Source organism: Chiloscyllium punctatum, chromosome 10 (genome assembly GCF_047496795.1).
Source record: "Chiloscyllium punctatum isolate Juve2018m chromosome 10, sChiPun1.3, whole genome shotgun sequence".
NCBI lineage: Eukaryota > Metazoa > Chordata > Chondrichthyes > Orectolobiformes > Hemiscylliidae > Chiloscyllium > Chiloscyllium punctatum.
In genome coordinates this window covers 10,775,726-10,800,629 of record NC_092748.1, presented here as the reverse complement: position 1 = coordinate 10,800,629, position 24,904 = coordinate 10,775,726, and the positions used below count along the sequence as shown (strand labels likewise).

Here is a 24,904-nt window from a genome sequence, read left to right as displayed (position 1 = left end):
TACCCGACCACCTTGCTTAAATAACGGCACAACATTTGCCAATCTCCAGTCTTCCAGCACCTCACCTGTGGCTATTGAGATACAAATATCTCAGTGAGGGGCCTAGTGATCTCTTCCATAGCTTCCCACAGAGTTCTAGGGTACACCTGATCAGGTCCCAGGGATTTATCCACCTTTTTGCATGTTATGGACCAGGCCAGACACCTCAAAACATTTCAAGAAGGTAGCCCAGACCCTAACTTTGCTAGCTGTCTTAAGCAGGTGTAAAGTGGATATTCCAGGAGAAATGTCGCTGGTCAAACCATTTAGTTTCAAACAAAATACAATTTATTTACAAGATTAACAAATGAAACACAAGCAAATGAGAACTGAATACATATTAATTTAACTTATCCGAAAACCCAACAGATTATCCCAACCTACTGATGCTGTTCCCAATACTTGCAACAATATCCATAAACACCCTTGGCACAAAAGGTAAAATCAAACATAGGGTATTACAGGAGAGAAGTCAGAGAGAGAGTACCAGCCTGGATCTGCTTCTTTGGGTCCAGGAGCTTCAGAACACTATTGCTAAAAACCAAACCAAACCAGAATAAGCTGAGCTGGGAGAACTGGCCACTCCTCAAGTTTTCAAAAACTTAAAAGCCTGTTGTCTGGGGGATCCAAGATGGCGGCGACCCAGTAAGTCTGAGTCTATAGTGCTCCTCCCAAGACTTGGGTAAAGTGGGTCACCCACCCCACCACACTCCCCAAATCATTTAAAATAGCTATTTAATTTAATTAGTTGTTTAATATTAAATTTAAACAATCTAATCTTCAGTAAAAATGACCAAAGGGAAGGGAGCCCACAGCTCTCAGCAAGCAGGACCCCCCTCCCCCACCCTCTCCAGCTGTAGCAGAGGCGTCCACAGCCGTCCTGGGGGACTTACCTACAGTGACAAGCCTTGTAGAAATGATCTCCAAACTGGATGCAAAGATCGACACTTTTATCGAGGAGTCCCGAAATCGATGGGACTCACTCTCGGCCACGCTGCAAAAGCACGACTGAGATATCCAGGAAATCGAGCGCCGAGTCGGAGGGGCGGAGCTAAAGGCCGCGACCTCCGAGGTCGTCGAAAAAATATTCGTTTGCTGGGCCTTCCCGAACGGGAAGAGGAAGGCCAGCTTACAGCATTCCTGGAGCAGTGGCTGCCACAGCTTTTAAATCTGGAAGCTGGATCAGGCCAGGCAAGGGTGGAATGGGCCTACCAGGTTGCAATACGCAGGCCTGGCTCGAACCAGCGCCCACGCCCAGTCTTGTTCTGGCTGCAGAGCTATAGGGAGAGGCAGATACTCCTAGAAGCTTCTAGAAATCTTGGAAAAGACCCCCAAGCTATGATCTATAAAGGATCCAAGATCATGTTATTCCAGGACTTTTCCCCAGCTCTGGTCCGAAAGAGGAAGGCACTCGACGAGGCGAAGAAGCGTTTAAGGGACTTAAATATTCATTACTCCTTACGCTACCCAGCGACGCGACGCTTTAACCATGAAAGATCCGTGTATAACTTCGGATCACCAGAAAAGGCTAAAGAATTCTTGGACTCTCTTAGATAAACTGTAAGAGATAATGGATGTTGGTTTGCCTTTCCCCCCACTTTGGTTTATATCCCCCTTTTTTTTCTTACCTTACTGTTTAATATTATCATGGGGGGTGGGGAGAGGGATTTGATTTTCTCCCCCCACCTCGGGGTTGTTTTCTTTTATTGTTTTATGTACATATGTGGGTATATATATATACACACACACACACATAAAGCTGGGGGGTTTGGTTAATGTTGGTGGGGGGAGGTGGTTACCTTATTCTATTTTACCTCTGTCTTTAGGAGCGGGGCTGTTTCTCCCTTGTTATTTTGTATTATTATATTTAATTATTATTTGTTGAGGTTGTAATTTTATAGTTATATGTTTATATATGGTATTAATATTACCAAATATATCCAGGTGTTGGTGGGGGTGGGGATAGGGTGCTCACTGTTAACTCTAGCTTTGTATTATATCTGAATTCTCCTCATCTTATTGAGGAGCGCCTGGGTCAAGGGTGGGGCATTGGTTGGGAGAGGATATGATGGACTTTTGGAGAGGAAGTGACACCCCCTGGGAACAAGGGGGAAAATCTCCACTTAGGTACGTTTTATATTTTTTTTATTTAGAAATAGTCTTTTATTATACTGTTGTGAGTGTATTAGAGAGCTTTTATTTTTGTAAATTTTATGTGCTCTATGCTCGGGATGTTCTGGATAGGGTTTCCCCTCCTGAGGGGTCTCGGATTTGCCCAAATGATTATGATTGAACATAAGTCGGTTAAGTGGTGCACCTGGAATGTCAAGGGGATTAATTCGCCAGTCAAAAGGAAGAAAATATCAAATCTTAAGAAAGGAAGAGTTGATATAGCTGTCCTACAGAAGACACACCTGTCGGATAAAGAACACTTGAAATTACGACAGGGTGCATTTGATCAGGCCTTTTTTTCTTCTTTTAGCTCAAAACACAGGGGAGTTGTTATTCTTGTTCGGAAGAATTTCCCTTTCAAAATCCTAAATCAGATAAAAGACGAATCTGGACGATATATTTTGATCAAAGCCCTCATAAATGGAGAGGAATATGGGATTTTAAATTTGTACTGCCCCCCGGCACACCCCTTTAAATTTATAACGGAAGCCTTTTCAAAATTGATGGCTTTTGGTGCCCGTCATACAATTATAGGGGGAGACTTTAATTGTATTATGGATCCGGAAATAGATAGGATTCCCAAGAGTACTGCAGGAGTATCTCCCAGATCTAGACAATTGGTGGATCTGAACAAAGAATTAGGATTAGTAGATGTATGGAGATGTCTTCATCCACAGGGCAGAGATTTTTCTTTTTATTCCAATCCACATAAATGTCATACCAGAATTGATATGTTTTTTGCCCCCTCGATTTTTAAAAATTCTATATCATCCTGTAAAATAGGTAGTATAGCAATTTCCGACCACGCTGCTGTATATATGGAAACTAAGGTGAGGAACAATGGGACATCCCCTCGGCATTGGCGTATGGACCCCTTCCTAATGAAAGATAGTAAATTTGTAAAGTATTTCTCTCAAGAATTTAAAACTTTTTTAGAAATTAATTCAGGTACGGCTAGCAACCCATCAATGATGTGGGAGACCATCAAAGCTTACACGCGAGGTTTGATCCAGCGACCCAGAAAAAAATTGAAGGGAGAACAACAGCGTCTGCTTGAAGCTCGTTTAAAAGCAGCTGAAACAGCATACACTGATAGACCTTCTATTATTAAATTGCAAAGGATTACGGCTCTTAGGACAGCTCTAAACACTACGCTTACTCAAACGGCTAAGAGGGAAATATTATTTGCAAAACAAAGGTTATATGAATATGGCGACAAACCGGGTAGATACTTAGCATTTCTTGCAAAGAAAAAAAAGGCCCCTCAGACTATTACGTCTATCAAGGAAAGTACGGGTATTCTGACTCATGATCATAAAAAGATTAATGCGATCTTTAGAGAATTTTATTCTGAGTTATATAAATCGCAGGATTGTGAAGATAGGACTAGGAGGATGCAGTCATTTTTAAAAAATTTGACCTTTCCGGGCATAACTCCGGAACAGGTATCGGTCCTAAATGCTCCTCTAACAGTCCAAGAAATACTTGATGCAATTAGGCAACTTCAGAGCGGTAAGGCACTGGGCCCAGATGGTTTTCAAGCTGAATTCTATAAAGAATTTACAGAAATATTGGCTGGTCCACTTATGGATATGTATAACTATGCATGTAGTCAGGGCTGTCTCCCACCTTCGCTGAAAGAGGCAAATATCTCTCTTATCCTTAAAAAAGGAAAGGATCCAAAAGATTGTATGTCATACAGACCAATATCCTTGCTAAATGTAGATTTTAAAATCCTTTCTAAAACGTTAGCACTGAGACGAGAAAAGGTACTGCCACATGTTATAAAGGAGGATCAGACAGGGTTTATGAAGGGCCATAGATCATCCAATAATATTAGAAGGGTTTTGAATATGATTCAAGCCTGTCATCAGGGAAAGATACCTGGAGTAGTAGTTTCATTTGACGCGGAAAAGGCATTTGATAGGGTTGAATGGTCATATTTGTTTTACACATTGGAAAGGTTTGGCATTGGACAGGTGTTTACCAAATGGGTCTCAACATTGTATAGTGATCCCAAAGCAGTTGTGGTTACCAATGGATTAGGTTCGGATAGCTTCAGTGTGGGTAGGGGCTGCCATCAGGAATGTCCTCTCTTGCCATTGTTATTTACACTAATAATTGAACCACTAGCAGAAGCTATACGAGCTGATCCTAATATAACGGCCCCGAGGATTGGTACAGGTAAACATAAAATTACCCTTTATGCAGATGATGTTCTTTTATTCCTCAGTAATCTGCTGATGTCCGTACCTCACTTAATCCAAGTTATTAATACATTTAGCGCATTCTCAGGCTATAAAATTAATTTTTCAAAATCGGAGGCTATGCCAATGGGTGGCCTTGCTATGACACCCCAATTAGTGGACAGATCCCTTTTTCCCTTTCGTTGGTCCCTGGAGGACTTTTTATATTTAGGCATTTTTATTACTCCAGTATTTGATCAGTTGTATAAGGCTAATTTTGTGCATTTACTGGAAAGGATAAGGCAGGACCTCCAGCGATGGGGAGACTTTCCAATTTCCTAGTGGGGAGAATAGCACTAATTAAAATGAATGTCCTGCCCCATCTCCTATATCCTATGAGAATGCTTCCGGTGATGCTGCCGTAGCTGGCTCTACGTAAATTATATGGCTGGTTGGGTTCCTTTATCTGGAATCATAGATGGCCCCTCATTAAACTGAAGAAGCTACAGCTTCCACAGACAAGGGGAGGACTGGACTTCCCAGATATTAGGAAATATCAGTTAAGTTCCCTATTAAGTTACATAGCTGATTGGGTCTTGTCTGAACCACAATCAATCTGGTTGGACATCGAGGTCTCTCAAGTAAAATACCCACTTATTAACCTCTTATTTTCAGACAAGAGGAAAATCATTACAGATCACTGTAAAAACTCTATAATACTAAACACAATTAAGGCTTGGAATATAATGCGGCAAAATGAGGGTAATTCACATAAACATCCCCATATGCACCGATCGTGGGAGCATGGGGATTCCAACCAGGGTTTACAGATGCCACTTTTAAACTCTGGAGATCCAGGGGTATCTCATGTCTCGGGGACCTATTTAAAGATGGGGTCTTGATGTCTTTTGAACAGCTGCGTCAGAAATTCGGATTACCTAATGGAGACCTCTTTTGATACTTCCAAATTCGAGATTATATACAGAAGAAGACTATGTTATTAGATAGTCTTTATAAATCAGATAGAGAATGCAGTGTCCTACAACCAGTTGGGGTATCTTCCGTCAGTACTATTTATCATTTACTACATGAAGAAGTATCGGGAGATATGGACAATCTGCTTAAAACATGGGATCAGGATTTGGGACTAGAAATCTCTATAGAAACATGGAATGATATTTGGGAAAACGCGAGAAGAATTACTATCTGTAACAGAACCCAGGCTATCCAGCTGAAGATACTTCATAGGGCCCATATAGCACCGGTTCGATTGGCAAAATTTAAGGCAGGAGCATCTCCAATGTGTCCCAAATGCAAAATAGAGGTGGGCACTCTTGTACATTGCCTATGGACCTGTCATAAGATCCGTAGATATTGGACTAAAGTAACAAGTACCCTGACAGAAATTTTAGGAATGGAAATTAAAGTGGACCCTGTATCTCTCCTTTTGGGCTTTTCGAACTTTCCCTCCCTGGACGTGTATGGGAAGAGACTATTTTCTATTCTCTTTCTGTGCAAGGAAAAATATTTTGATGAACTGGGTGGCTGAGGGCCCCCCCGGACTTTCAAATTGGCACAGATTAATTATGGAATGTATTCCTCCTGACTTCCTTACAAATATGGTGCACCGAAAGACCAAATTATTTTATAAAATATGGCCCTTCTTGAATTACATAAATATAGATTAGATTAGATTAATTACTTACAGTGTGGAAACAGGCCCTTTGGCCCAACAAGTCCACACCGCCCCGCCGAAGCGCAACCCACCCATGCCCATACATCTACCCCTTACCTAACACTATGGGCAATTTAGCATGGCCAATTCACCTGACCTGCACATCTTTGGACTGTGGGAGGAAACCGGGGCATCCGGAGGAAACCCACGCAGACACAGGGAGAATGTGCAAACTCCACACAGTCAGTCGCCTGAGTCAGGAATTGAACCCAGGTCTCTGGCGCTGTGAGGCAGCAGTGCTAACCACTGTGCCACCGTGCCGCCCAATATTTCGGCTATCCTAATAAGGGCTTTTATTTAATTGAGATTACAAACCTGGCTGGTCCGGGGCCCCTTAGGAGTGGAATCCTGCACGAATACAAGTTTTATTACATTTGATGTTAACACATTCTGAGCATGTAAGAGACTGAAATATACACTCTGGTTAGTTGTAGGTTAGATTAGTAGAAAGTTGAGTTTTGTTCTTTCTCTTTTTCGGTTTTTTTTTCTTTTGCTAAATTTTGGCTATTGTATATTTGATTTAATTGTATATCAACGTTTGTATTTGAGAGTTTTGTTTATTTTTGTCAACTTGTAAAAATGTTAAATTTCTAATAAAAATATCTATATATAAAAAAGCCTGTTGCCTGAGGCAAAATCTGCAAACGATAATCAGACTGTCCCTAAAATCCTTCAATTTAGACTTTTCGGAGTCTGTGTCTTTTACAACCTCTCTGGAAAAAAAACAAGGACAACATAACCTTGTTAAAGGAGCAGCATCCTCACAATGCATTTTAAGACATCCAGCACCTTATCTTCAGTAATATAGACACTTTTCAACTTATCACAATTTATTTGCCCCTGTTCTCTAGCTTCCAATTCCTTCTCCACAGTAAATACTGACACAAATACTTGTTCAGTATGTCATCCATCTTCTGTAGTTCCATACACAGATAGCCCCCTGCTTTAATAGATATTATTTTAAATCCAACTAAAATTTCCTGAATTACTGCACTAGACTGTCTCCTGTTGCCTTATTGGCTACAGTCTCAAATGATCAAATTAATATTGGGTTTTGTGTTTAGATTATATTAGATCCCTACACCTTACATTATAGTAGGGATAATCAGTATTGTGACATGTGGCACATGCTATGCTGATAGAGAAAACTGAGGAGTGATCTCATTCCCCAAAACTTGCTTATCTATGAGTTACTGTGGTATTTCAGCAAAAACTTTTCATATATACATCCAATTCCCTTCATTATTAAACCTGTCTTTGCATTATTTTAAGTAGGACATTCTTCACTTTGTACCTTGTTGCATGAAAGAATCTCTCCTGAACTCCAGCCAGTACCTGCACCAGTGATCTTGATTCTGTCTCTGGCTTTTAAGCCCAAAGTCAATGGAAACAGTTTCTCCCAATCTACTCTATCAATGTCCCTCATAGCCTTGCACCATTTTAATTCAAAAGGTTGGCTGATACTCCATTTTATGGTATTTTACAGTTGGGAGTCAGCTACATAAATTTGTTGTGAAAACCACTGAACAGATGACACCAATATCACAGCTAAGTAAATATAGCCTCAGTCAAAGTCATCTCAGAAGCAACCAACAGCCAAAAGGAAAAAGGTGTAGTAAAAATACAACAATAGTCAGTCATAAGTTTAAAATATAGAACTGATTTGATTGCATCAGTCTCATTTTGCTCACTTTAAGGATTCTAAGTAATTGAACTGAGCCAGTTGTAATAAAACTTTTTTGTGCACAAGAAATTACAGGACTATGTTTTGCAGTCTTTCTCAAATCGTGTTTATGGTGGACAATGTGGTAAATGTTCTGTTTATTTGGCACAATGTTGGTGAAGTTTTACTCTGAATCTTACTCATGGTGATTCATTGTTGTAGCATGAAAGAACATTATCGTGTATCTGGTCATAGAGTACTCAACAGGATAACATGAAATTAGCTTTACAATATAGAGCACTGACTATTTATAAGGAAAAACTTTGCATGCTTTGCTGAAATTTAAAATTAAAAAAAATGGAATTAAGAGCATATTTTTAAAAAAGGGTGGGAGTGGGAAAGAGGGTGAGGAAATTACGAGACAATTTTACCTTTCCATGCAGGCGTAACCAGCGACTATGCAGAACATGTTTACAAAGTCGAGAAGGGCGTCCCATATCATCTTTCCCTGTCATGGCATTAATAACTTCCAGGCCTGAGTCATCCACAACCCAATTGACACTGAAATTTGGTGCCTTGCCTGGTTGGCGTGATTCAGTGTTGCTAATACCTACAAAACAGACAATTAATACAAGTTCAGACAAGTAAATGATTAAACATTGAAATTGTGAAATAAAACAAGAGTTGTATTTATCCCTTTAACTTCTTAATCGTGGATTCAGGATAGAAGTTTGTTAAAACAAAGTTTATTTAATCGCATTCTCAAACGTTGCAGCATTAAAGAAAATCCTACTTTTTTTAGGATATCTGAACATTTCTGTTGCAAAATTAGTTCCATCTACAAGAGCGTATCTGCTGTCTTTGTATAATTAAGTCACAGTCAGTTCTACAGCTCTCTACTACATAGATCTAATACGAAGCGATAGAATGGTCTCTTATTAACATGTGCCAGATAGTACAGAAATATAAAAAAAAAGCAGTGAACATCAACAGTATGATCCTAGCAATAACTGCTCACGAGTCCAAAAAAGAAACAGCTGATACATTTCCACAATTATAAAGATGGTAGCAGTGATGGATAAAGACTTTCAGGTTGGGCTTGACAGCTATCTCTTTGCCAGTTACCCCATTGTTATGAACTGGCACGTGAACCTTCAAAAGTTGCTACTTTTACAATGATTATCATAGAATCTGGCATATACATGTGTAGAGTTTGGAACTGGTACTGGAGGATGATTGGTAACTTCATGGAACCACAGCTGGCTGTAGAAAGATTGTGTCAGTTCCAGATCAAGCTCTTAGGCCCCAACAAATCTATTTTTGCGAATGCAAGAAGGGTATTTAAACTCCTTGGAACTAATTTTTTGAAGTTTGAGTCATGGCATTTATATTGAGCAGTTGAGCATCACATTAATGTTTCTTGTAGAACAAACAACAAAGAAGATTTACAGCCCAGGAACAGGCCCTTCAGCCCTCCAAGTCTGAGCCGATCCAAATCCACTGTATAAATGTATCGCCCAAGCTGCACAGGACATTGGTTAGGCCACTGTTGGAATATTGCATGCAATTCTGGTCTCCTTCCTATCGGAAAGATGTGAAACTTGAAAGGGTTCATAAAAGATTTACAAGGATGTTGCCAGGGTTGGAGGATTTGAGCTATAGGGAAATGCTGAATAGGCTGGGGCTGTTTTCCCTGGAGCGTCGGAGGCTGAAGGGTGACTTTATAGAGGTTTACAAAATTATGAGGGGCATGGATAGGATAAATAAACAAAGCCTTTTCCCTGGGGTCAGGGAGTCCAGAATTAGAGGGCATAGGTTTAGAGTGAGAGGGGAAAGATATAAAAGAGACCTACGAGGCAACTTTTTCACACAGAGTGTGGTACGTGTATGGAATGAGCTGCCAGAGGAAATGGTGGAGGCTGGTACAATTGCAACACTTAAGACGCATTTGGATGGGTTTATGAATAGGAAGGGTTTGGAGGGATATGGGCCGGGTGCTGGCAGCTGGGACTAGATTGGGTTGGGATAACTGGTCGGCACGGACGGCTTGGACTGAAGGGTCTGTTTCTATGCTGTACATCTCTATGACTCTATCTTTCTCCCGACACTCTCCACCTACACATGCATTTGTCCAGATGCATCTGAAATGAATCTACCATGCCTGCCTCTACCACCTCTGCTGGCAATGCGTTCCAGGCACCTACCACCCTTTGTGTGAAGTACTTTCCGTGTGTATCTCCCTTAAACTTTCCACCTCTCACCTTGAATGCCTGACCTCTTGTTATTGATTCCCTCACCCTGGGGAAAAGCTTATCTCTATCCACTCTGTCTATACCCTTCATGATTTTGTAGACCTCAATCAGGTCCCCCCCATCTCCTTTTTTCTAATCAAAACAATCCTAACCTACTCAACCTCTCTTCATAGCTAGCACATTCCATACCAGGCAACATCCTTGTACACCTTCTCTGCACCCTCTCCAAACCGTCCACATCCTTTTGGTAACATGATGACCAGAAATGTACACAGTATTCTAAATGCGGCCGAACCAAAGTCTTGTCAAATTTTAACATGGCCTGCCAGCTTTTATATTCAATACCCTGTCCAATGAAGGAAAGCATACCATATGCCTTCTTGACCACTCTATCCACCTGTGCAGCCACCTTCAGGGTACAATGGACCTGAACTCCGAGACCTCTCTGCTCATCAACTTTTCCGAAGACTCTTCCGTTTACAGTATCGCTCACTCTAGAATTAGACTTCCCAAAATGCATCACCTCACATTTGCCCACAGTGAACTCCATCTGCTACTTCTCCGCCCAACTCTCCAGTCTATCTATATTCTCCTGTATTCTTTGACAGTCCCCTATGCTTTCTGCTACTCCATCAATCTTCGTGTCATCTGCAAACTTACTGATCAGACCAACAATGCCCTTTTTCAGATCATTTATGGATATCACAAACAACAGGGGCCCCAACACTGACCCCTGTGGAACACCACTGGTCACCTTCCTCCATATTTCAAGAAACTCCCTTCAACAACTACCCTGTCTCTGTTGCTCAACCAGTTCTTTATCCACATAGCTAGAATACCTTGCACACCATGTGACTTCAGTTTACCAAGGGGAACCTTATTAAATGCTTTACTAAAGTCCATGTATATGATATCTACAGCCCTTCCTTCATCTATCAACTTGATCACTTCCTCAAAGAAATCTATTAAGTTGGTAAGGCACGACCTGCCTCATACAAAACCACATTATCTATCACTGATAACCCATTCTTTTCCAAATATAAATAGATTTTATCCTTCAGTATCTTCTCCAGCAACTTTTCCACCTCTGACGTCAGGCTCACTGGTCTGTAGTTACTTGGAATATCCCTACTATCCTTCTTGTACAGGGGGACAACATTAGCAACCCTCCAGTTCTCTGGCATTTCACCCGTGTTTAACTCAGCTGGACCTTTTCAACATCTGTTGGTATCTATATGCATGCTATATCTATTACTACTGATACCATTGCGTTTAATGTTTTTCTAAAATACAACTCCTATCAATTATTGAAACAAATTGCTTATTTACATGAACAAAGCTAGATTTGTTAACTCTAGTTTGTCATGATTATTGTAATATAGATTAGAGTTAAATTTTTCACTGCATTCAATTGCATGATTGCTGTAGTAGCCTAAAGTAATTTGTTTATCCTGGACCCTCTATGCCTTATTTCAGACCAATGGCATTAATTTGAGCATGAAATGTTGCAGACAAATTATCTCCAAAATTGTTAACTTTGACCAAGAGGCCTTGTAAAGATCGAAGAGAAAATTAAACCATCACTGGAGTAGTGAGAACAAGTACAAGTAAATATGAGAGGAGCTTGTCTAAAATTGTACTAACAAAATGGATGGATAATAAATAGTTGTGTCAAAGATGAGGTATTTGGTGAGAGGAATGTTAAACATGTCTTTGGCACTGTCCATACTGTTTGGGGATTCAAGATTTTCTCATTACTGGTCTATGCTGACCTGAAAAAGTAAACAGAACTTTGGAAGGGTTAAATTATTTTTCTTCATGAGAGGAAAGGTTTTGCAACCTGAGGCATGCCAAGCATCTCATGGACATCAACACGGCAGAATTCAACAGAACACATCACTAACAGGGAAAATGAGTAACGATATGGGAATAGCATCTTCAAGCTTTGCTGTAAGGCACTAACCATTCAGACTCAGATCTATATTATTATTTGTTGTCATCACTAAGTTGCTAAATTTTCTCCTTAACTCCATTGTGGGAGCACCAACAGCACAATACCTGAAGTTGTTCAAGTTGTCTCACTATTTCAATCTAAAGATAACAGCTAAAAGTCGCAAAGTCATTATCACTAAAAGTCATTATCACTCACATTTAGAAAATACAAATTACAAGCAACCTTGTTGTGACAGGCTTCAGCCTTTTACACATTGTCTTAACACAGCGAAGTGCAGTCAAGGTACCAATGTTACAATACTAATTCCGCAAGTGATCTAAAAAAATTTAAATTTAAACATTACGTATTTTAAAAAGGTTCCATTGAAACTAACAAGCATTCTGATTGGATCACAACCCAAGCATGGAAAGGAATCAGTCCATAATTATTTTTAGACATGCACACGCTGTAATTGACTCTGGGATGAGTGTAAGGTTTTCGTCTTTACTTTATTAACTGGAACAGCATTTCAAAAACATCCCACTCCTGGTATGAAAAATTCTGATTGACATATCTCTTCCTTGGTATCTTGGTCATGTTAAGTTTACTTATGCTGTTTTAATACATTGTATATTTCATTTGATTGTTACTTCAATTCCTTAGCTTTCCTCTCAAATGGATTACCTCACACTCCAAAATTTGTGTTTTATTTTCTTTTTCAGTCCATTTTGTTGTTTGTGGGAATATCACACTTACATGCACTCAGAAAAGTTTATTTTAAAAAATCAATTATTCAACTGACAATTTTATTTTACCTCATCATGGGTCCTTTCCTCTACCAATGGTGGAGAGTGATACAACTGTCACTGTATACATAAAGACAAAGGATGGTGAACAGGAGAATACTTTGGGATGAGTTGGCACAATTACCATAAAAGGTCATGGAGGACAGAGACTGGGGCACAGGTTAGCATGGAAGGACCAGGAGTGGAGGTGGTGTTTTGGTGGTTGGTGGGGGGGGGGGGGGGGGCAGTGGGGAGAGAGGAGATGGGGAGAGGAGATGGGGAGGAGGAGGTTGTATTGGTAAAGTGCATTGTGTGGCATGAGTTAGTAAAATTGAAGCCTATGGAATGTGAGGGAGTTAACAGAAAGACACGAGCAGGGAAATGTCCTGACTCTGCACTTCCAATGTGGGAGCAAAAATTCAGACTATAGACTTAACACTGACTACAAAAGGAAACTACTTCCAAGCTTTTCCAATCAAAGTAACTTCCATTTACCACGACAAATCTCAGTTGGAACTCACTTGGAGAGCATCAAATAGAAGCCACACAATTCCAAGGAAGAAACTACTAAATGAGACAACGTTGGCAGTGAGTTCATCTTCATTGACCAATTAAGACAAATACCTTGTATCGAACCACATCAAACAATAATGCAGCTGCAATTTAATAACATTTAAAAAAAATTACTGGCATTCAGATTTGTTGCACTATGCTTCATAAAATGACAAATAGGATTTACAAAGTAAGTCAATGTACTTTCTCAGCCTTAAGTTTGCATTAAGGACTAGGTTTGAAATCAGGTTGGATTGTATTCGTATTTAGAAGTTGTGAAATCAACTTGCTAGATTTGCATATAACACATTCTTACCTCCAAAATAACAGATAACATAATTTGAATTACATTCCAACAAAGTGTGTCACAGCAGGTTTTTGAAGGTATTTAGACCACATGAACAAGGTGGATCTTGGATTTGTTTTCAGAAAATATACATAAGGTCTTCCACAAACAAGCATAAACAGGACCAGAATTTGGATGTAGGTTTGCTCACTGAGCTGAAAGGTTCATTTCCAGACGTTTCATCACGCTACTCGGTAACATCTTCAGTGGGCCTCAGGCAAAGCACTGCTGAAAATTCTTGCTTTCTATTTATACTTTTGGGTTGGTGATGTCATTTCCTGTGGTGAAGTCACTTGCTGTTCCTTTTCTCAGGGGGTGGTAGATGGGGTCCAAGTCAATGTGTTTGTTGGTAGAGTTCTGGTTGGAATGCCATGCTTCTAGGAATTCTCGTGCAAGTCTTTGTTTGGCTTGTCCTAGGACGGATGTGTTGTCCCAGTCAAAGTGGTGTCCTTCCTCATCCATATGTAAGGCTACTAGTGAGAGAGGAGGGTCATGTCTTTTTGTGGCTAGTTGGTGTTCATGTATCCTGGTGACTAGTTTTCTCCCTGTTTGTCCAATATTCAAAACACAAATCTCTCCCCATTTTATTCCACAGATATATCCTCAGAGAAATGTAATGGATTGCTGGTAATATCATTTGTTTAAGATTTTTCTGGAATTACTGGTAATACCCTAATTGGTTAATGACACTATTAATACAGAGAAATATGCCTCTTTCAACTGGTTTTGACTTGCACCTGATACGAGTCTATAAATGATTCAATCTGAAGTGGTCTAGATAACCAGTTATACAAAACAAAAGCACAAAAATACTGAGTGGGACTTATCACAATAAATTTGACAGTGACTTTGTCTGAATACAACTAAGGCAACAATCTCAGTCTTTCCAACTCTACAGAGTCATATCTTTCAGTCAAAATTCACGAGTCCTCTGTAACGGAAGGTTATTCAAGAGTACAACAGGATTTTGATCAACTGAGCCAGGGGGCCGAGGAATGACAGATGGAGCTTAATTGAGATAAATGCGAGGAAGTGCATTTTGCTAAGACAAACCAGTATAGGTCTTACACTGGTTAATGGTAGGGCCCTGGCAAGTGTTGCCAAACAGGAAAACCAAGGGATGCAGTTATGTAATTCCCTGAAAGTGGCATCTCAGGTAGACAGGTTGGTGAAGAAGGCATTTGGTATGTTTGCCTTCATCTGTTAGAGCACTGAATACAGGAGTTGGGACATAACATTACAGCTGTACAAGATATCGGTATGGCCACATTTGGAGTACTGCATATAATTCTGGTCTTCCTGCTATAAGGAAACATGTAATTAAACTAGGTAGGGTGCAAAAAAGATTTACAAGGTTGTTACTGAAGCTGGAATGTTTGAGATATAAGGAGAGGCTGGATAGGCTGGGACATTTTTTCACTGAAGTGTGACCTTATAGAGGTTTATAAAGTCATCAGGTTTTCTCCACAGGGCAGGGGAATCCAAAACTAGAGGGCACAGGTTTAAAGGTAAAGATTTAAAAGGGACCTGAGGGGCAACTTTTTCACCCAGAGGGTGGTGCATTTATGGAATGAGCTGCCAGAGGGAATAGTAGAGGCAAGAACAATCCAACATTTAAACGACATTTGGACAGGTACACAGGTAGGAAGGGTTTAGAGGGATATGGGCCAAATGCAGGCGAATAAGACTAATTAAGTTTTGGAAATCTAGACAAGTTGGGCCAAAGGGTCTGTTTCCGTGCTGTATATCTAAGACTGTATAATCCTTAGTCCTGTCCTGCCTTACAGCAGACTAGACCCAACAGAAATTGGCAGGTGGGAGGACAGCATAGTGGTACACAAATGGGTGGCTACTGTCCTGTAAAGTTCTCAGCACCAACACTAGGTGTCAAATTTTAACTGACAATAACAAATGCTAAACACCATACCAACTGATGAACTACTTTAACCTCTGATCTGGTTGAGTTCTGAAAGACAAAATTGCCAGACTCTGGCTGCATCAGGGGCCATGTACCTAATTTATTTTGTCCTCATGACCTAACCATCACAGACACTGGTAACTGGTGGGAGGTGTTTACACGAGCTGGCTCAAACATTGATTTCTCACTCCGTGGAGTGCCATGAACACACATTTACTGTAACACATGTATGTTCTCAAAACACTGACACCTCAGGAAGAGTTAAAAAGCATCTAAGAGACATGAGCTATCACCAGGCAATTCTTGATGCTTTTAAACTCCAGTCATGAAAAGACTTGGTTCTTCACAAAAACTCTTAGCATGCTCAATGTTAATATGAAAACTTTGGTTTTGCTGTGTAATATGAACCATTTCACTGCAAAGTTAAAATATTATTATGAACTAATCCTTGAAAATAAAAGTTTGGAAGACATAATTAGATATTCTCAAAAAAAATAAAACAATCAAAACTAAAATACACTCATTCCAAAAACGATCTTCTGGAAATTTGATCCACATCAAACATGGACAAACCTCTGCCATGTTATCTCAATAAATTCTCTCCCCTACATAATTCAAACCCACTGATCTCAATTCCAACAAAGGAGCAGCTTTTTAAGCAAATCTGCATTCATTTTAGATTATGACCCTTGTGGATCATCATAAAGTTAATACAATATTTGAATTATATACTTCAGCACAATTAACAAGAAAGAAACACATCATCAAAAACAGAGTCTTCTCTTCCTTGTGCATTACAAAGAAACCTGCACTCAAACAAATCCTAATTCACACTGCACAATTTCTGGCAAACTCTCATGTTTCTCAGTTCCTAAGTCCAACAGAAAGTGTTAATGATAATAAAAAAATTCACTTAACAGTACTTCCTGAAGTGGCTCTAAGAATGAATCTCAACCTCAACCTGGACATAGTTGACTTGATTCAATACCCTTAAGCTTCATCATTTAGTTCAACATAGCAGGCTGCTTTGCCAGTTTTGAATGTGAAATTCCTGCCAGACTTCAAGAGATTACAAATCAGACTGTTTGCCGATGTGATGTTTGACCTGCTTGCAATGCCTAGTTTCGTTGTGATAGATGGTAATCTTTTACAATCTCTCAGCAGCTGCCTGTGCACATTAAATCACGCTTATTTTGGGGCTGCATGGAGGTCTGTAGGTCATTACTGCACAAGGGTCATATTCAGCCAAGCAGAACAGACTGAAGACTTTGAGCTTTTCACTGAAGTTTGTGGCTGAGAAGGGCTTAAATGCAGTGAGACAAATTGGTTATTTCAGAGGCAATATCAGTTCCTTTCAAAATGCCTCTTAACTCTTTGGTAGCCCACAGCATTTATAGGAAATCTTCACAGAAAAAGAAATGGACTAAATGCTACAATCTACTTGTAGGAATTCACTGTTAAGATCAACACACTCCTCAATTTCAACAAATTACAAGTTTTGTAATGTAAATGTAAACATAAGCGAATCTCTGGGTCAAGTCTATTAACAACATAAATGTCGATTTTGAATAGTGGAGAAGGAAAGTTAAGACAATAAACAGTGAGATGCAGATGACATATGTAGACTTAACAACAATACTGCCAGACTTAGAAATCAGAGGACACATTGCAAATCAAATTTAATGTAGGGGAGTGTGACGTGATGCATGATGGAAGACAATATAAAAACTATGTCAATTTAAACAGGTCAGGAACAGAGTATCAGAAAGAAATATGCTGTCCAATTTGTCCCAATTCCTGACTGTTAATCCAAAGCCTTGCAAATTCTTCCCTACATATAGAATTTCATTTTGAAACTTACTATTGAAACTTGCATAACTCTTGCATTCCAGATATATACAAACTCAACAAAATAAAAATATTTCCCCTGTTCCTTTTCAAATGATCTAAATTTCTGTGCTGTTTATTAGCCTTTGTGCAAGTAGAAAAGGTTTGTCATGAGTTACTCTATCAAAGCCCTTTGAAGGTCTCAATCACATTGATTGTTGATTCTCTCCAAGACCAACAACTCCATCTCTATTATTTTCACATAACTAAGGTCCCTTACCCTTACGCCATTTTGTTAAATCTCATTCGTATTATCTCTTGATATCCTTTATGAGATGTGGCAGCCCACATTAGATATAATAAGTGGTATTTAATGAAGACGACACAGGTGTTGGCCACCAGTTGGAAGGCCAGCAATAGCAACAAATGATCTCTTTCAGGGAAAGACCTATCAGACACATAGCTGGGCAGCAGTGGTCTTCCCCAGGATCTGGAGCCCAATAGCTCTTCAATGCTCAGCAGCCCCACTGGGGAGGCGATGACTGCTATCTGCTGTACATCTATTTGAGGTCTAGGACTGCCAAACAACAATGCAGTGTGAGGGAAGACAGAGTGAAGATCACAGGGAAAAAAGATGCAGCTGTTGATGTAACAGTTCTCTCAACATACTGTGATTTGCATACTGTAGATCATGGAAGATAAATCAACCTATATAGATAACTTTATATATCACCCCAAGAAAACTGCTTTTGCATAAAGGTTGACCATTCTCCCCTAGTCAGGAAGGTCAAATTAAACTTGCACGACTCAGCTTTTACATCCTACAAATGTGTGTTTCAGTAACCTTATGATTTGGATTAAGGGGTCAAGCAGGTAATAAATACTATGTTGCAAGTGTGGGTAAGTTTAATTCAGAGTCAACTTAAGACAGAGCAAATGGATAGGAATGTGATTTCCAACAAAACAGTTTCAAAAATAAAACATTTGCTAACTCATCAAAAAACTGTGCTGGAACGAAAGACTTTAGTGTGAGTGAAAGACTGGTGAGAGAATGGCAAGAGGGAAAATCCACCCTGAAGAAGACGTTAAGACCAAATGTGCCACTGAGGACAGACACTGGCCTGATCTTGAGACGCATATATCAGAACAATCTTTGAAAATTGTCAGGTGGTTTCGCTGTCACCAGAAATGCAATGCAGTTGGGTCAAATCAAACTAAAGTCCAGAAACGATTTCAGATTATGGAACAATATTATCTCACATAGTCATATCAGATTATGATCACCTGTCGACTACCAGAATGATGTCAAATTTCCAGTTTCCAGCTATTTATCATCAGATTTATTATCTGAATGGCAATAAATTAGGGGTGTGGATGGTGCAATAAGACTTGGGTACCATCACGAAAGTAAGCATGCAGATGCAACAAATAATGAAGGCAGGTCATGGTACAGGAACAGGGATGCCTTGCTGCAACTGTACAGGGCATTGGTAAGACCATACCTGGGGTATGTGTGCAGTTTTGGTCTCCTTATCGGAGGAAGGATACTCTGGCTACTGAGTGCAAAGAAGGTTTCCCAGAATTATTCCTGGGATGGTGAGACTGATGTATAGAAAGAGACTGGATCAATTATGACTATAGTCACTTAAGTAAAGAACAATGCAGGGGTATCTCGAAGAGACTGATACAATTCTAGCAAGATTAGATAGGGTAGATTCAGGAAAGATGTTCTCAAAGATCAGGGAGTCCAGAACCAGGGGGTCACAGTTTAAAGGATAAGGAGGAGACCTTTTTGATAGAGATGAGAATAAATGTCTTCACCCAGAGAGTGGTGAGCTTGTGAAATTCTTTGTTACAGGAAGTTGATGAGGCCAAAACATTGAAGACTTTCAAGTTCTTAGGGTTAGAAAGATGGGAAGAAAACAGGAACACAGGACTGAGATGGGTGATCAGCCATGATCATAATGAATGATCTTGAAAATGAGCAACCTTGAAAAATAAGAGAGTACCCAATAAATCAAACCAACAAGATGGATGAAATACCCGTGAATTTGAATATGTACAGTAAATGAACTGTTTAGGGAAAAGACTTCAAAACAGTCCCAGTGAAAACCACAAACATTTTTATTTTATTGTTCAGGCATGCAATGAGGGCATCACTCACTGGAACAGCATATAATGTCTTTCCCTTGACATCAGTACCCCTAAAATGCAATTTGAAAGGGAGTTCCAGGATCTTGAACCATCAGCACTGAAGTTTGGTAATATATTTCCAAGTCAGGATGGTTACTGGCATGGAAGGGAACTTGCAGGTGGTGGTGTAACCATGTATCTGCATGCCATTGCTCTGGGTTTGGAAGGTGCTATCTCAGGAGCCTTAGCAAAATATTTTTTAGACTGCATCTTTTAGACTGTATGCACTTGCTACTGAGCATCAGTGCTGGACAGAATGAGTACTTATAGATGTGATGCCAGTCAAACCAGCTGCTTTCTCTTGGATGGTAACAAGCTTCCTGAGTGCTGCCTCCAGGCAAGTGAAAAATATTTCATCATACTCCTGATTTATGCCTTGTAATGTTGGACATTGTAGAATCATAAGCAAACTTCCCCACTTCTGACCTTACAATCAAAGCAGGGTCATTGATGAAGCAGTAAAGATGTTTGGAGCAAGGAGATGACCCTGAAGAACTTTTGCAGTGATATCCCAGAGCTGTAATGACAGACTTCCAACAGCCCCCTAAATCTTTGTTTGTGTGGAGAGATTCCCCTCCAGTTCCCACCATTGATGGCTGTATTCAGTAATCAAGGCTCCAAGCTCTGAAAGCTTTCCCTGAAAGCTTTTTATCTTACTTTCTTCCTCTGAGCATTCTTTAAAATTTTCCTCTCGAACCAAACTTAGGTGGCTTGGTATTCTGTATTTTGTAATGCTCTTTTGACATTTCAGTACAATAAAGGTGCTGTGCAAACATACATTGCTTTGCAGTTAACATAAAATCAAGGCAGCTGTCAAGTGGATGGAGTATAAAGAAACTTTACTTAAGTTGAAGTCAGTGGGAATCAGAGGAAAACTTTCTGGTTGACAGTTACAACAGTCACTGAGGATGGTGGCCGCAGACAGTGACCGTTTATCATCTCTGCCCAGGACACAGTTGCATGGGTTGTGCAGGTTAATGCCTTTGGACAAACGTTCTTTACCTGTTTCATTGCTGAACTTCTCTCCATCATTAAGTGGGGCTATAAGCTGACAATTCAAAGACAATCAATTTCTCATACATTGGCTTAAACATCCAGGCCCTCCAGTACTGCGATACAGTGGCTCAGAATGCATTATCAACAGTATATGCTCACCTATTTGTCAAAATACCTTTGGCAGCACCTTCCAAGTTTGCAATCTGCACCACAGCATAGTATTAGAGCAGCAAGAGTACTAGAAAATTCACCTCCAATTTCTTCTGCTAGCTACACATCACAGGAAAATGACGGTCTAGTGACCAGAAGACCCAGCTTAAAGCTTTGGGACAGAGGTACAAATTCCACAAAAGCAGGTGGAATTGAAACTTAATTAAATAAAAGTATAAAATTAAAAGGGGTCTTGTGGCACAGTGATAGTGTCCCTACCTCTGAGCCAGGAGGCCTGTGCCCAAGTCCTACCTTCTCCAGTGCTGGGAAATTACATCCTGAAGAAGTTGAGAGAGAAAAGACAGTCTGGAATTGAAAGTTAATCTCAATAGTGACTGTGAAAACTATGACAGATTTTTGTAAAATCCCATCTGTTTCACTCGTGGCCTTCAGGGGAGGAAATCTCCCATCCAATGTGTGACTACGCACCCAAATCCCTTGGACGAGTAAATTTTAAAAGTAAAGATTCTGAGCATGAGTGCTCAAATTCCTGAAACTCCTTGTCTAAGAGCATTGTGCAGTCCATTTATCAAATGGACTGTTGTGGACCGAAAGAAACCCATGACAATCTTTTCAATAATAACTGGGGAGAGGTAATAAATGCCTTCCAAGCAAGTGAGTTCCACAACTTGAGAATGATTTCAAAATTATCTCGAGTCTGTTACAAGTCTTTTCATTATTTGCTACATTTCCAAGTTTCATGACATCTGAAATTTTGATACTGGTATATCCGTGTTCAGGTCTGTATTGTACATCAATGCAATGTCCTAATCTTGACTTCTCATAGGACACGTTTTGTTTTAACAGTCTGAAAAATAACCATAAACCACTACTGTCTGTTGCCAACTTCTTAATGAGGCAGCCATTGTCCTTTTAATCGAATGTGTGTCAATTTTGTTGGTCAGCAAGATATATGGTTGGTCAGCAAATACCTTGGGATTCTACACAGACTTTATCAACGGCACAATGACATTAAACACTTCATAGCTATTGCGATTAAAGGTTGGACAAAGAACTGACAACCGGAAGCGGCAGAGACAGGCCACTATAAATGTCGGAGGAAACAGCACAGAAGCGGTTCACAGGAGGCTCCCAAGCACTGAGGATGTCACCTAGACAGGGGACAAAACGTTTGCAAGACAAATTCCCAGCTCGGCGAACAGAACCACAACGTTGGACAAAGAAGTTTAATTCTAGCCTGTAGTTACTCATAATTCCAAACAATTATTTAAACTCTTAGTCTATGCGATGTTACCTCTTATAAATGGGAAGGCCATGTTTACAGTCATGGTCCCAGAACACTGGGATCAACTGTCTCAACAATGGGTTATAAACGTACTGATGGAGTAAAACATCCCATGTAGCAGGTCATGAACTCATATGGGTAAGGGAGGAGTGCTGGAAATCACAAGGCAATTCTACCTGTGAAACCTTAATATTTGCTGTCAATTCCACTGCCACTTATCAAACAGGAAATTTAGAGCCCTTGTGATGCTGTGGCAGTGTCCCTACCCCTGGACTGGGAGATCCAGGTTCAAGTCCCACCTGCTACAGAGGTGTGTAATAACATCTCTGAATATGCTGATTAGAAAAATAGAAAATTAATTTAGCTTTAAAAAATTAGCCAAGTACTCTGCAAAACAGCTCATATTCTGGGACAAATTTGTGTTCTCATTACACTACAAGGTCTGTACTGACAAATAGAATTAAATAAAGCCAGTTATTGCTTTGCTTATGGTGCTGCTTGTGAAGTGAAACACAAATTACAAACCAGCAAGGTCAGGGAGGTTTACTGTGAACACATTCATCCTTTCAATTCTGTGAATTAGTAGTTAAGAGTAAATGATTAGTCAAATTACTCTGGAGACAGAGGCAAATGGAGGTTGACACATGAAGTGGCAGTCATCCAATGAACAAAGTGTGCAATTCAATCAGCCAATTTGTTCCTGGACACAGCTAATGAACCCAGTTTGTACTGAAGAGTTTTAAGTGTTCTTATTTATGTTAGAAGACACAAAGTAGACAAGAGATTGGTTCAGAACTACTTGACAACTATCAAAAATTGCCCTCCTCACCCATTTCTACATTTGAAATTCATTAACCACAGGCTACTAATACTGAAATATTGCAATTTATATCGGCCTAAGTTTTGCCATCTCTGTATTTAGCATAAAAGGCAAAAACAGTAAAATCAATATACTTTTCAGTCAGAGGAAATGCTTGCACGTACTTCAGATGGATTCAGGGCCAAGACAGATATACAGAGTGGCAAGTAATGTATCAAGAAATACGAGAGTCAAAGTTAGCACATGGCCTGTGGAAACATAACAGCTCGGTTCCATTAAACATTTTCAAGGTTGATGTGACAAATGGTAGAACTGCCTTGATCCTGTGTGACTGAAAAACATCCTTTTACACTCCACAAGCAGGCCACTTATGTACCCGAGAAAATAGTTTTATCAATGCAGGAATGATTGTATAATGCATGAGAATATAAATACATCAAACTGTAGAGGCGTAAACAGGAAGTCATCTCATACATTTGATATAATCCATAGAGTGAACAAGTCATGCAACATATTCCCAGCACAAACAGTCTGCTCTGTTCAGGAATATATAACTGCTACACTTTCTAAAATGCTCCAGTGGCTTTCATATGCATTGAAATATTACATTCAGTGTAAAATATGACAATATCTTTTCCTCTGCACTGGGTAAATGCAAGTGCACTGGACATTAAAGTTGCAGCTGCTTTTGCAATGTTTAGATATAACAAGGTTTCATTTGTGAAGGTGAACACCACTGACTATGACCATAGTGAGTATCATTTTGGTATTCCAGTGCACTGAAATGAACTGCAACACATTCAGAATATCCAGTCATTTATTCTCCACAGTGCTTTAATGTGACATCTCGACATAGATGTTAATTTCAGCCATTGGTGTTTCCAATTATTTCCAAACAAACATTTGCGTTCTCATCATTAAAAATCACTATCTTCAGTCTGCAACCTGAAATTGAACTTCTACATTAATTTTCCATTTGTTCTCTCTGTCTGGGTGTGCTATCTCCTTTTCTTGCCAGTAGCATTACCTAATTTGCAGTTTAAATAGTTGCTGATTTGATCTCACAGCTACATTAACTGCTGAACAGCAAATCTTCTACTCTACCTGCAAGGGCATCTGCGACAGTGTTGCAGTTCAACTACACATCCCTTGATTTGACAAGGGGAGAATATTTCTTGCAGCTGTTGGTGAGGAGGGAAAAACAGGTCACCATGTGTTAATACTGCCATACCCATTCCTCACCCATTCTTTAGAAACCAAAAGGGTCAAAAAAAGAAATCCAGAGTCCATGCTGCTCTCTATGTGAATGTAAAACAAAGCATTATTTATTGAAAGATTGAATTACATACAGCATTAACTTATTCATTGCAGCTTTATAGCATATTCAATGTAATTTAATATCAGGTTAGGAATTCTGCTATATGGAGAATGAATCAGTTCCCTTTGAATATAAATCACGCGGTCCAAAGCCAGCCCCTTTTTGACACATGCATGTACATACAGTGTTCTGATTTGATGCTAAGTTATGCAATAGATAACTTACCACTAAGTAAAGGCCTGTTGAGAATATAAATGCTTGGGAGATCTTCAATTTCACTGATTCTCTGGTAGACTGCTCGAGACAAGTGGTCAGCATGGTACAAACTACCGAGGATGATGCTGGCAAAATAGACAGGCTCCATAAAGTGGCTTAGTAGAGCTCCCTGAATCCCAAGGACATTCCACCTGAAAGTACAAAGATTTTTTTTTGCCATTAAGTGATATTCAGAGGATTGTCATCAAGTTAAACCATAAAAATATTTAGTAATAAAATAGCTTTCAACATCTACACTACAGTAAGACATTCTGCTCCAGACTAAAATTTTGCGGTACACTTGTGTGATACTGCACACTTGAAATCATTAATAAATGTCACACATGAAGACCACCATAAAGCAAACTACTGCAAATATCACTCAAACATTTCAGACTCCAAATGTTTACCATATACCCTTCCTGTATTATATTTCTGGTTTTCAATAACACTTTGAA

The 24,904-nt window shown here is 39.7% G+C and overlaps 1 protein-coding gene across 6 annotated transcripts in view; it reads right to left on the bottom strand.

Moving 5' to 3' along the window:
* LOC140481885 (double-stranded RNA-specific editase 1-like) overlaps window positions 1-24,904 on the bottom strand; it is a 317,299-nt gene that overhangs the window by 12,196 nt on the left and 280,199 nt on the right. For all 6 annotated transcript variants that reach the window (XM_072578507.1, XM_072578510.1, XM_072578509.1 and 3 more), the window contains 2 exons: window positions 24,417-24,598; window positions 8,227-8,405 (listed from right to left, as the gene is read on the bottom strand). In XM_072578507.1, the coding sequence (XP_072434608.1) occupies window positions 8,227-8,405; window positions 24,417-24,598 (361 nt within the window). The remainder of the gene's footprint in view (window positions 1-8,226; window positions 8,406-24,416; window positions 24,599-24,904) is intronic.